The sequence below is a fragment of the Erithacus rubecula genome, assembly GCF_903797595.1.
Source record: "Erithacus rubecula genome assembly, contig: SUPER_Z_unloc_2, whole genome shotgun sequence".
Lineage (NCBI taxonomy): Eukaryota > Metazoa > Chordata > Aves > Passeriformes > Muscicapidae > Erithacus > Erithacus rubecula.
Genome location: NW_027635860.1, coordinates 48,707 through 61,077, shown reverse-complemented (window position 1 = coordinate 61,077; position 12,371 = coordinate 48,707). Strand labels below are relative to the sequence as shown.

Below are 12,371 nucleotides of genomic sequence, written 5' to 3'. Positions count from 1 at the left end.
GATTTTATAATATAAATACCATCAGATATGATATTTGAAAAGATTATTAATGAAATCCCTTATTGATGGCTCATTTTCTTTTTATAATTACTACTCAAAAACATTATACATTTTTCTGTTTTAATTAATTTTTTATTATAAAATAAGATGTAATTAAAAACAAATATGTCAAGCCTCTGCAAAGCATTATACCTTGTAATTTTTCTGTGGAATCACAAACTCCCAAGATAAAAATTCATATGACATCAAATTAAGAACACTCTACTTTTATGATATTTATATTTACAATTATTTCCAGGAATGAAGGATTAATTTAAGGACTAATTAATGTCCTTAGCTTTCCAGTGTCATTTATGTTTTGAGGATTTAATATTAAGAATTTTATTAATAGTTCCAGAGTATTACAGTAGTTAGATGCCTACACCAGCTCTAGCACATTGAAAACAATGACTCTAAATAGAAGTATCTTTGAGGCAGTGAGACAGGAATGCAATTTTGCACAACTTTTTTTTTTCCCAAAAACAATCTTAGTAATAATCTGTAGTCAATACTTTCCTGGGCTCCACAATATAGCCTGAATTATGTCCTCTCCCTTCCCCAAAGAAATTTACTAAATATTTTCAGAAAATAAATGCAAACAGATGAAAACTTATTCTTCTCAGTTCTTTTGGTAAAATCTCCTGAATGTTATTCTTTTGTCCAAAAAGTCATAAGTACGTAAAAAGTAATTTTAAAATTTTTGTAAAAAAAGCAAGAAAAAGGAAGAAGTTTATTTTTATAAGAATTTCCTAAGTATGTGGAAGAAATTTCCTGCCAAAATTTGAACATAACTTCTAACATTCCCTCTTACAGCTGAAAATCTCCACTCTTCCTCCTCCTTACACCCAAAAGTGTATCTGGAGTGTATCTGGAAACTAATTTTACTGAACAAGAATTTAGAGTGAAAAATTTCACCACAAACCCCTGAAACAACCCAAATATTCTATTTCATTTCCACACTAACTTAGATTTTCTCCATTTTTTCTTCTGGGCTTTTTTCACCTCCTTATTCCTCAAGCTATAAATGATGGGATTCAATAAAGGAGTGGCCAGAGAATAAGAAAGGGAGAGGAATTTATCCACAGCTGCACAGTAGCTGTATTTTGGCCGCAGGTACATGGAGCCTGCAGTGCCATGAAAAAGAGTCACAAGCAAGAGGTGTGAGGAGCAAGTGGAAAACGCCTTCTCCTGGCTCTCAGCTGATGGCACGTGATGAATTGTGGAAATGATATGAATAGACGAATAAATGATCATCAAGAAAGGGCTCAGAATGGCAAAGACAGCCACCACAATGACCTGGATTTCACTTGGGAAAGTGCTGCCACAGAGCAGGTCCAGGAGAGGCTGAATCTCACACAAGAAGTGGTCGATGGCAGAACCACACCAGGGTGAACTGAAGGTGATCAGGGTGTGAACTAAACCCACAGCAGTTGCACAAATGTAAGATCCAGCAACCAGGCTTCTGCAGAGCCTGCTGCTCATGATAATTGTGTCATGCAAGGGGTAGCAAATTGCAAACTAATGATCAAGGCACATGGCAGCCAAAAGAAAACACTCGGCAACTCCAAAGAAAAGGAAGAAAAACATTAGCATTGCACATCTTGTCTTGGAAATACTTACTGTTCCCACCATCAGGTTCTCGAGAATAGCTGGCATAATGACTGACAAACAGCAGATATCCAAACAGGACAGCTGAGTGAGGAAGAAATACATCAGGGTATGGAGACTGTTATCACTCTTTACTATGAAAGCTGTCACTGTGTTAGCCATCAAGGTGAGGATATAAAGAGACAATAAAGCTACAAAGAGCAAAGGGTGCAAGTGAGAGATTCCAGAAAAAGCCAGGAGTCTGAATTCACTCAATCAACTGAGGTTCCCAAGGATCATCTTTCTCTGGTGCCTTGTAGAGAGAGCTCTCTTTGTTTTAGTGTTCAGCAGCTGATGAAGCTGCAAACAGCCAGGCAAATCTGCAGTCAGAATACAAGTGCCTGCTTGAACAGACAAAAGGATGAGTAGAATTTAGAAACTATAGAGATTTTGCAAAGATCTTCTGAACAGATGATAAAAATGTCTAAGAAAATAAGGCAGTCTTCTGCATTAATTTCTGTCTCTATTTTTGACTGATTCTTCTTTCATAGCATTGCCTTCAAAGTTTGTATATTCACTACTGTCTTCATATGCAATATCTGAATATAACGAAGGTAATTTCTCTGTTACTTGTTGTGAATTGTGGTTGAAGAAGAGGAAAGGAATAAAAAACCCGACGAAATGATGAGGTCTCCAGAAAAGCTTTAAACTCTTGAGCACTCTGTAGTGAAGCAGAAGAGAGGCTTTTTCCACAGCTCTTTATACTTTATATATATATATCCATCTTTATATACATATGCATATTTGTGAAGTCCACAGACTGGCTAGTGCTGATTGGAGCAATAAGGATTAGTTGTTAGGGGCTGGATAAATATGATGCATGTGTATGAGCTGACTCACAGCCACCTCTAGTTTTACATAACTTGGAAAGCATTAAAACCCAGATATCCTACAGAAATATCAACATCTGGTTTTACTTTGCAGTAATTACTATCACTCCATAATGCAGCCAAATTAATGACAGAGTTGCCACACAGCCTTACCATGCTTATACTCTCTCAAAGAAAATTGAAGGTGTAGTAAAGATCAGCCTATGAAGGAAATGGATTATTGGAATAGAAGATCAATTGCAAGACTTTTTTGTATTCTTGGAAAAAACTGCTACACCTGAGACATGGCTGGGACAAATGTTATTTTCTGGGCACAATCCACATTCTTTAGTACTTTTTGCATGCTACTGTGGGGAATTTGTGGGATTATCTGTGTTCACCAGGTAATTATTTCCTGGAATGGACCCCATCCAGGGAATGATAGCCTGAACTCAGCTATTAAACTGTGGTTTAGGGTTATTATTCAAATCTCTCTGTCATCCCTGTGTGTGGGGGGTGTATTTTTTGGGATGTCACCAGAGTTTTACCTTCCTATTAGAATGACCCCATAGTGATTTTAGAGGAAACATTTACTCAAATGTAAATGAGCTCTGAGAAATGATTTAAACATGCAAATGGATTTTCAGGTATTTTAGCATATATATATGAATTTCAGGAATTGTAATGAATCTGTGCAAGTTACAGGATTGAAACCAGTCTGTTAGCTAGCTGTGGTGTGTGCAACTGGAGGATATTCCCTGCTGAAATAAAGTAATGCCACTTCCTAATACTAAAATCACAGTGTTAAAGAGTTTTATTCCTGACCTTCAGTGGCAAAAGCACAATTCTAAAATCTGTTGTGGTGGTGCTCTGCAGAACTGGAGTCCACTGACTGTGTGCCCACTTCACTTTGGGGTTTTTCCATCATTTTATTCTGCTTGCTGCATGAGAACATTCCTTAATGCTACCTAGAGTGAAGATAAATTATTTTCCCTGTTGATGTCCGGATCATCAGAATTAAAATTAGTTGGCCTTGATCTATGTCCTGGGATTTTTAGGCACTCTGAGATTTGAAGGGTGCTTTTTATGATACCATGAAGAAGAATGCAGACTCTAGGTTTTGCTGAGGTGCTGTTAATCCTCCTTGGCTTCATGATCCTCTGCTGCCAGATACTTGCCTTGCTTCTGCTGCCGTGTATTGCAGTCTGCTGAAACACTCCCACTTTAAACCACATTGTATCTGTAGCCATATTTCATTTCTGGGTCACAGCATCAAGGCGACTCTGCTGTAGAGGAACTCAAGGAAAAGGAGTGTGCATTGATGCAGTCCCCACATGTACTTTGGGATAAAGTTGCCCCAAAAGGGCATCCTTGCCCACAAATTAACATGGAGGTTCCCCTACTTCTTCTTCCTAAGGTTTGTCATTAATCTGAAAGATTAAAATAAAAAACCAACAACAACAACAAATCCCAATCCAACCAAGCAACCAAAAATCAGACACTTGCTTTGCCACATCTGCTGCAGCAATCAAGGGTTTAGCATTCAAATTAATTCTTTGGATAAGATTTATTTGAGAGATGAGCCCACCAAGGGGTCAGATCATCTTTCACAGCACAGAGCAACTCACTCATGTTATCCATCACCAGGAGATATTCCCATTGTGTTTGGGGGAAGGCTCAATAAACAAGGGAAGGCACAGGCATTGGTCTTCATTTCCTTTTATGAAAGCCTAGTCAAATTTTGTGATGTATGATGATGCTTCTCCCTGCAGCCCATCCCTGCCTTTACCACTGTTTTGAGTACTACCTACCCACCCCTTCCATTGTAGCAAAAAGAAAAACCCAGAGATAATTTCTGAATTTCACTAGCTGTTACACTGCTGTGTTCTGGATTCTGAATGAGTATGATGTCAATAGTACACTGAATTTTGGAGTTTTGCTAAGTCACGTTTATCTTGAGTCAAGGACTTTCTGTGTCCTCATCTTCTGCTCTGCCAGTGAAGAGGTTCACAAAAGAAATTGGCAGAGAGCAGAGCTGACCTGAACTGCCCAGAGGGACATCCAGAGCACAGAGCATCATGCCTGGAATATAAAGTGGGAGGAGCTGCCCAGAAGAGCACTGGAATAAAGTAATGTCTGCTTTCTGATACTAAAAGTCACATTAGAGAGCTTAATGTATCCGGATGTTTTCAGTGACAGTGGGGGTGTGATAGTTGGGTCCAGCTGGTCTCAGCATTCTTGAACACCACAAACAGGAGCCCCTCCTTGCTTGAGCCATTCCTGTAAGGTGCAGACAGGACCCAGCTGGAGCTGCTGCGTCCCTGCTCGGGCAGAGCATCCTGCCCCAGCTGGCACAGCTCCCTGAGCACTGGGAGGTTGACAGTCCATCACTTGACACTGCAAAAGCCCCACTCTTCAAGAGGACAGACTTGTAACCTCCCCTTCTCAGAGCTCGAGAGGCTGGAGATTGCTCTCTTGAGTGGGGCCACCCAGCAAGGTTTCACCTTGAGACTGACAAAAAGGGCCATGGGCAAGGGTCGATAATATCAATTTCTACTTAACATTTATTTTTCTGGCTTTACTAGAAAAATTGCTTCTATCTTGCTTTTAAAACTGACCTCTATTACTAGCAACTATCTACACTATGGAATAAAGAATTCTAATTAAAGCCTATCAGTCTACACTGCCTATGTAAACAAGTTGTTCCCTAATCCTTGAGGAGGCGTGGAGAGCACAAGGACACATTTGCTCAAAAGCGCTGTGCTAATCTGCCATTCTGCTTCAGGCAGGGCCATAATCTGACAGCAGCACTCCCAGAGAGCTGGAGGGCCCCGGCACTGCACTATGGGCAGGGGTTTGGGCAACTTGGGGCATTGGTTGCCAGCCTCCTCCTCTTCCTGGCAGAGGGCTCGTGGTCCGTGCGCTGCTCAGAGCGGCTCTGGAGGTTGTAGCCGCCCTGCAGGGACGCGCTCGTGTCCCTCTGCCTCAGCAGGGCCTGCTCCTGAGCAGCCCCGGGGCCAGCAGCACACTGCAAGCTCCTCTTGCAAGGTCTGGAAGCTGCACCATCCCTGGGAGGGGGGGCACAGCTTGGAGGGCTCCTTCTCCTCCCTGCACAGTGCTCAGTGCCCGTGGTGTCCCCAGAGCGGCCGCGGCCTTCCCTGCCCCGCAGCCGGGATCTGCTCCGGGCCCGCTGCCTGCCAGGGCCTTCCATGTGCAGCGCCAGGTCCTGGAAAGAGAGCTATGGAGAGTTCCTGCCCTTCTCTCCTCAAAGGGCCACAGTGAGTGGGGAACCCCCAGAGATCCGGGAGGGGACATTTCAGGGCCTCCCAAAGGCTCTTCTGGAGGTTGCCAAGGCCAAAGGGCCAAACTGGCACGAATGGGGTGGATCCAGTGTAAGGGTCGGTGTGAAGTTTCCCTGATCTGCCTCACAACCGTCCAAGCTCAGGGACTGACACCCTGGGACCCCACCAGTGGCTCTGGACAGGAGATGTGGCCTGGCTGAGGGGGATGCTTGCCCAGGGACTCTTCTGCAGCTGGGTGCTGTACTATCGTGGTGCCTTCAAGCAGCTCCACGGATAACAGCACCCTGTTTCTGCACCTGCTTCTCAGAGCAATGGTCTTTGCACACAATAGTCCATCAATCTCCCCCCTTTTGGCCAGAGGCCACTTGCTTTGGAAAACTATTATCAAAAGTGACTTTCCTGGAGAGATTTTGAGATCTCCCCTCAGAACACACATCCATTGGCAGGACCACGAGGACGTTTGTGTCTATAGGTTGATCACGAGGACACGTCACATCTGTTGGTAGCTATTCCCCATTCCCCTTTTACTCTCTGCCTCTTTACATTGTTTCCTTTATATATGTCCCCTCTAGCGCAACAACTGAGTCATTGGCACTCAATAAAGTGCGTTGTTGTTGCTGTTGAATAAAACTTTAGTCCCTTGCTGTTTGTCTTTTGCAGCCTGAGGTTAAAGGAAGCACTATGATCCCCGCTTGTGCTGAGCGGATGGTGACAGCCCAGCTGGGATGCTTGGAGGGGAAGCAGCACTGTGGCTGTGAAGAGTGCTGCTGAAGGCTGGGAGGGGAAAAGGAGAAATGCTGAGATCCTACAAAGAGATCCACTGCCTTTCTGGTGCCCTGACCCTCCTCCCCAGAGTTACCTCTGTGCTGCCAGGCAAACCCTGTGGGCCGACAGAAGCCGCCTGCTTGCTGCTGGCTGCCCTCTGAGGAAGGAAGGAAGGGGCACGTGGTGGTGCCAGCGAGGAAGAAGCCCTTTCTCCAATCTTCACATCCGAACATCTGGTGAAAAAAAGACTCATCTCACTTTAGGGCTGTTGTTGCAGCCTTCTCTGTGGTTCAGTCATTTTCTTGGAGAGGTTTCTATGACAGAGAGAAGACTTCACCAAGGCCACTAATGGAAATATCAGCAAGAGTCTTCCCACTCAGTCTACTCCTGTCCCAGCAAAACCTCATCTTGATACCTTCTACAACCTCCATTTCATAAATTCACAGACTTGTTTGGATGACAAGGGATCTTAAAGCTCATTTTGTGCCACCCCCTGTCATGGGCAAAAGTACCTTACAATAGACTAGGTGTCTCCAAGCCCTATCCAACCTGGCCTTGAACATTTCCAGGGATGGGGCACCCGCAGCTTCTTTGGGCAGCCTGTTCCATTGTCTCACCACCTTCACACTGAAGCATTTCTTCCTAATATCCTCTGTAAACCTGCCCTGGGTCAGCTGGAAACTGATACCCTTCATCCTGTGCAACCCTCCCTGATAAAGTGTCCCTCCCCATCTTTCCCCTTAAGTTCTCTCGCTCTTCTCTACAAAAGTCCAGCATCAGAGAGCAGGCAAGGAGCTGCTACATCAGGGCAGCAGCCTGAAGGACAGACATGGGGACAGACAGGTTCCACAGCACTGAATGAAGCAGGTAGTAAGTGCATTTAGAGGGAAAAACACTCTGGAAAAGCAAAACAGTTAACAGGGAAAAGGAAACATCTTCTGAGCACATCTGGATGCTGGTTATTACCTGGCGTAGAACAGCAGGTAGGCTTGCTGCTTGAGAGCTGTGTCAAGGCAACGGAGCTCCACAGACTTATCATCCATCTTGTACCACAGCCCGTTGCTGGCCTGTGGAAAAAAGGCAAGGATCTCTGCTTCTCTCCAAAACAACTACCTAACAAAGATCATGTCCAGTCCAGCCCCCAAGGAGACCTGCTGCCACAAAACCCTGGCTGTCAGTAACACTGACAGGAAAGTTTCTCTTCCCCACACACATTTTCCCCATTGGGAAGGAAGAAAGGAAGGAAGTTGCTGACTACCTTTGTGTAGCAGAAATAGTGTCCTCCTTGGCAGGTGAGCCCACTGTGCACCAGGACAGCATACAAGGAGTAAAGGAGGGGTTCTCCCTCTGCCTGGGACATGTAGGAGCGAAGATCCAGGTACTCGGGGTACTCCACATCCTGCAGAGACACCAGCAGGGCTCAGAAGTGAGCCTGACCTGTGGCACAGAACAGCCTGCCACCTCCAGGGGCCACAGGGCTGTAAATACATCTTTGGGGCTCAGGAACAGCTGGTTTTTCATAGAGCAACATGTCATGGTTTGGGTGACAGGAAACTGTTCTTACCCAAAGCAGCTCTGTTGGAGAAAAGCGCTTGTCTCTCTTCCCAAGGGAATTCTTCCCTCCCCACAAGGGAAAACGACCAACCCAACACAAGTGGCTTGTGACAAGCTTTAGGAAATGTGCTGCAGGAAGAGAAAGCTGCACACCAGCTGTGTACAAACCTTGCGGATCTTGCCACCGGTGAAACAGTCAAACCTTTTCAGACACACTGTGAGAACCTTGGGTGCACAGTGGACTGTGAACCTCTTGGAGGCGGCAACGTTCTTCTTACACCTTGAAACCAAGCACAGAACCAGTGCTGAAGTGCACCCAATCCTCCCCCAAGGTGGCCAGGCAAGCTGTCCAGACTCACACAGCTTTTGCTATTCTAAGGCTATTCACTGCCATGTTTTACAAAAGCTGCATCTCCTCTGTGTGGAGTAAATCTCCACGAGAAGATGACTTCTGCTCAATGACATGCAGCCCCCTCACACAGGATCTCCTGTCAAGATGTTCTTAGGAATCATCTTACGTGCTGCATTTATAGCAGTTTTCACCGTCCAGGTGCTCGGGTCTCACAAAGTCCTCCAGAGCTGCCGTGAGGGACGAGGCTGCCTGGAGGAGTGAGAAATGAGCACACTGAGCTGCAGGAAATCTCCTCAGCCAAACTGCTCCCTGGAGCTGACAAGAAAAGCCCTGTAGCTGATGCTGAACAGAGCCACCATGAACCTGTCCAGAAGGAGGCAGGAACAGAGTGTGATGCTGAACATTCCCCTGTGTCCCAGAGGCCCCTGGAGCCACCAAGAGCTCCCTCCCTGTAGCACCACTCAGTTCAACTCATGACAGTGTGCAGGACCATCAGTGGTGCAAACAACTCAACCCATCAGCCTGGGAGCCACACAGGCGCTGGGGGAGGACAAAGGGAAGAAGGATGAGGGTAGATGAAGGGTGCAGAGAGGATAATGCTGCTTGTCCAGCTTAAAAACAGCACCTGCAGAGAGACCAGTGTCACAGCCTCTGCAGGAGGACACCATCCATTCCCTTGCCACCCACCACCAAGATCTCCTGTGCTCACAGTACACATTTTTAAGACAAATGTGTTGACTCTGGAAAGCTGCAGGAGCCTTGGGATGTCTTGAAGCACAAGTGCAAATCTTCTTACTTTGATATCCAAAGGGATATCCAGGAAGGCCTCGTAGGAGTCAGAAATGGCTTTGCAGCTGAAGCAGGTGACTGGAAGGAAAAATGCAAATGCTGAGCAATGGGAAGCTGACTGGCATTGCCCATTTCCACACTGTACCTGTCCCAGCAGTCCCAGGAAGAACTGTCAGCAGGGCACAGGAAATGGCAAAGAGAGTAAGAGTTGTGGAAATGTACCTCTGGATCTCAGAAAGCCTCCAAATATTTGAGAGACAAGGGTAGTGGATTGAGATGAGAGGTCCAAGCTGGAAAGAAGTGGTAAGACAGATCATTATCTCCTGCAAGAGTTTTGCTTGGCCTGAAAGGCCAGGGTTTAGCTTTCCCTTGATGGGAGCACACCGAGCAGCCCAAAGGCTCCGGGCTTTGGAGGGTGATTTGCTTGTGCTTACTCGCTGCCTGCACTCAGACAAGCTCTCTGCATGGCATTGAGAGTACAGGACAAGAAGTCGTGGGCATCTTCCTCCCTGCCAAGCTGAAAGTGTTCTCCTATGCCTAAGAAAGAAGCTTGTAGTTCTGTCATACAGGAAGGGAAGAAAACCTGTCCAAGCACCTGGCATGACTTACGTCTGAAAACCTTGAGGACAGCCAAAGGCACGATGGCACTGACAGGGGAATGCAGGACCTTGTTCACGTGTGCTTCCATGATGCACATCATGCAGAAACCCTGCTGGTGACCTGGAGAGGGACACAGGAAGGTCCTTAGGTTAGCAAAACATCCACAGCAGTGGGAAACTCCTCCTCTTCCACTCCAGTGCAATACTCCACTCTTCCCAACGTCCAAGTGATCCCAGGGCATTTTAGTGTGCAGAAAATGTTCTTAGAAGGATGCTAAGCCCACAGTTTTCTGTGCAATTAGCCAAGAGGCTTTGACTTGGAATAAAGGAATAAATGAATGAAGGAAAAAGGGAAAAAAGGAAAAAAGAAATAAGGGAAGAAAGGAAAAAAGACCCTGAGCTAGAAAGAAGTGCTTTCACGAAGGGTATGACAGCTGGGTAGGACAATTGGCTTCTAGGCTCGAGTGTTTAAAGAACATAAACTCATAGGGCTGACAATGGGGCTGTTCTCCTAAATTGCAGGATCTGGGAATCTTCGGGACTCAGTTAAGAGATGTTCAGGATGTTCCTAAAAGCACTCACAGGCCTGGCTGTGCTCTCGGGACAGCAGGTAGTTGGCCAGTGGCGGGGTGTAGGTCAGGCACTGCAGGACAGCGTTGAGGAAGCAGGTGTTGCCCACATTGACGAGCCCTGCTCCAGCACTCTGTCTCTGCTGCCACACCATGCAAATCTTCTCCGGTGGGAAGAGGATCGTTTTTGGAGGATCCATTCCCTCGGCAATGACTGCAGAGAAATTCCATTTGGAAAGAGATGAGACAAGAAACTAAAGCATCTTTAAACCTGCAGTTTTCTACACAAGCAGTCAGGACAACCAGCTTGAACCTTGAGCTCAGTATCAGGGGAAGCCTAGCACTGCCATTGAAATTCATTGGTTTGGAAAAGTCTGTTCCCCTGCTTACTTTGCAGAGTCCAACAAAACCCAGCTCTGATTTCTGGGCCTCAGGGTACATTCCTTTCTCACCAGAGCTCTAGACTGGATTCTCAGGTCAAGCTTTCCCTGATTGTAACTGACTGCAACTTATTGAAAACAAGCAAGTACTGAACACAAAAGTTAATTCAGGGATGTCAGACCTCTCTATGAGCATTGATGTTTCAAAGTCTTGTACACAGTGACAAAGGAGAGACAAAAGGTGTTTTCCTGTGACTAGTCATAAACACTTGGGTCAGGCTGGCTGCTCTCAGCAAACATCCCAGAGCTCACTCTAGGCTGTGAGCACATCATTCTGGGATCTGAGCACCAGTCATGTCAGTTGTCGGTGGGGAGTCACAAAGTCCAAACCTGCCAGTGAAGCTGTTACTCACAGGAATTGTTCCCTGTTGTGGCCATGGCCTCTCTGAGGAACAGAGGGCACAGCTCTGGATGATGGTCCAGAAAGAGGTCAGTGTCAATCCCCTCACCTGATTGCAAAGAAATTTCTGTAGCTCAGCAAAAGAATAAAAATTCCACATAAATACAACCTAGAGAAAGAACAGGCTTTGCCATCAAGAGTTTCAGTGGTGCTTGTAGCAGCAGCTGAACTGCAGATTCACACCTTTGTGATGGGTGACAGAGCCCCAGGAGGTTCAAAGGTCCTGAAGTGCTCCAGTGCAAGTCACCTTCTCTGAACAGTCTGTGCTGCTGCTGTCACAGCATCAACAGCAGAGCTCTCTGGCTTCCCCCTCCTCTGCAGGAGTGACCAGCATTCAGCCACTAACTTAACTACTGCCTTTGCTGCTCTCCTTTTTCTGTCTCACTCCCTCGTGCAGCAGCCAAGGTGGGCTTTTGCCACTCTGGGCTGAGCCCGGCCCCTCAGACTGCAGTCACCCCCTACTTACCTATCCTAGGCTATAGTAAAGAAAAGAGAATCAGCAACTAAGAACTCTAGCCTAGCCTGTATCTGGGCAGCCTACAGAGGTGTAACAGCTCAGCCTTCAGCTAGGAAGGTATAAACCAGCCTAGACTTTTATCTCCTTCCCCTATGCTCTGTCTCAAGAGGCAAACCATACTTACCTGTGAGGGGATGAAAGTTGAAGGGGACAGAAAACAACGAATCTCTTTGAAAGGAAGAGAGGTGAGTAGGAGAAAGGAGAACTATCCTGAAGACCAGCTGCTTCGTTGGCCTGTTCTCAGGACACTGAGCACTGGGCAGGTGAGATCAGAGTCACCCAAGAGGTGCCACACCTCTGCCCTCAGTGACATGGGGACATGCAGAGATGTGTCTCCTGGAGACCACGGAACCACAGAACCCTCCTGGGCACAGGAACCCACCTGGCTCCTCTCCCAGGTGCCAGGCACTGGGACACCCCTGTGCTCTGATGAACAGGGGTTCCTTGGCTGGCAGAGCCTCCCTTGGGTGAAGGAGAAGTGAGCTCCTTCCCCAAAGCACAGAGCCCAGTGAGCACAGGCCTGCCCAGAGCTGTCACAAGCCAGGTCACACTTCTGTCTGGCCCACACGAAGCACAGAAAAACACTCTA

The 12,371-nt window shown here is 46.5% G+C and overlaps 1 protein-coding gene and 1 pseudogene across 2 annotated transcripts; both read right to left on the bottom strand.

The window, feature by feature from the left end:
* Window positions 1–987: 987 nt before the first annotated feature.
* LOC306814743 (olfactory receptor 10C1-like) lies at window positions 988–1,695 on the bottom strand (annotated as a pseudogene). Its single transcript has one exon. The product of its transcript is annotated as an olfactory receptor 10C1-like (transcript).
* Window positions 1,696–5,337: 3,642 nt separating this feature from the next.
* On the bottom strand, window positions 5,338–11,969 carry LOC306814742 (ubiquitin carboxyl-terminal hydrolase 17-like protein 6; the record flags this gene model as incomplete). The annotated part of the gene is made up of 13 exons (XM_079331110.1): window positions 11,907–11,969; window positions 11,219–11,314; window positions 10,439–10,639; window positions 9,867–9,977; window positions 9,692–9,794; window positions 9,480–9,547; window positions 9,265–9,335; window positions 8,635–8,717; window positions 8,285–8,396; window positions 7,821–7,961; window positions 7,529–7,629; window positions 6,657–6,795; window positions 5,338–5,721 (listed from the first exon to the last, which is right to left on the bottom strand). Exons 2-13 carry the CDS (start codon window positions 11,241–11,243, stop codon window positions 5,338–5,340), a joined length of 1,539 nt encoding a protein of 512 aa, XP_079187236.1. The 5' UTR covers window positions 11,244–11,314; window positions 11,907–11,969.
* Window positions 11,970–12,371: the final 402 nt, after the last annotated feature.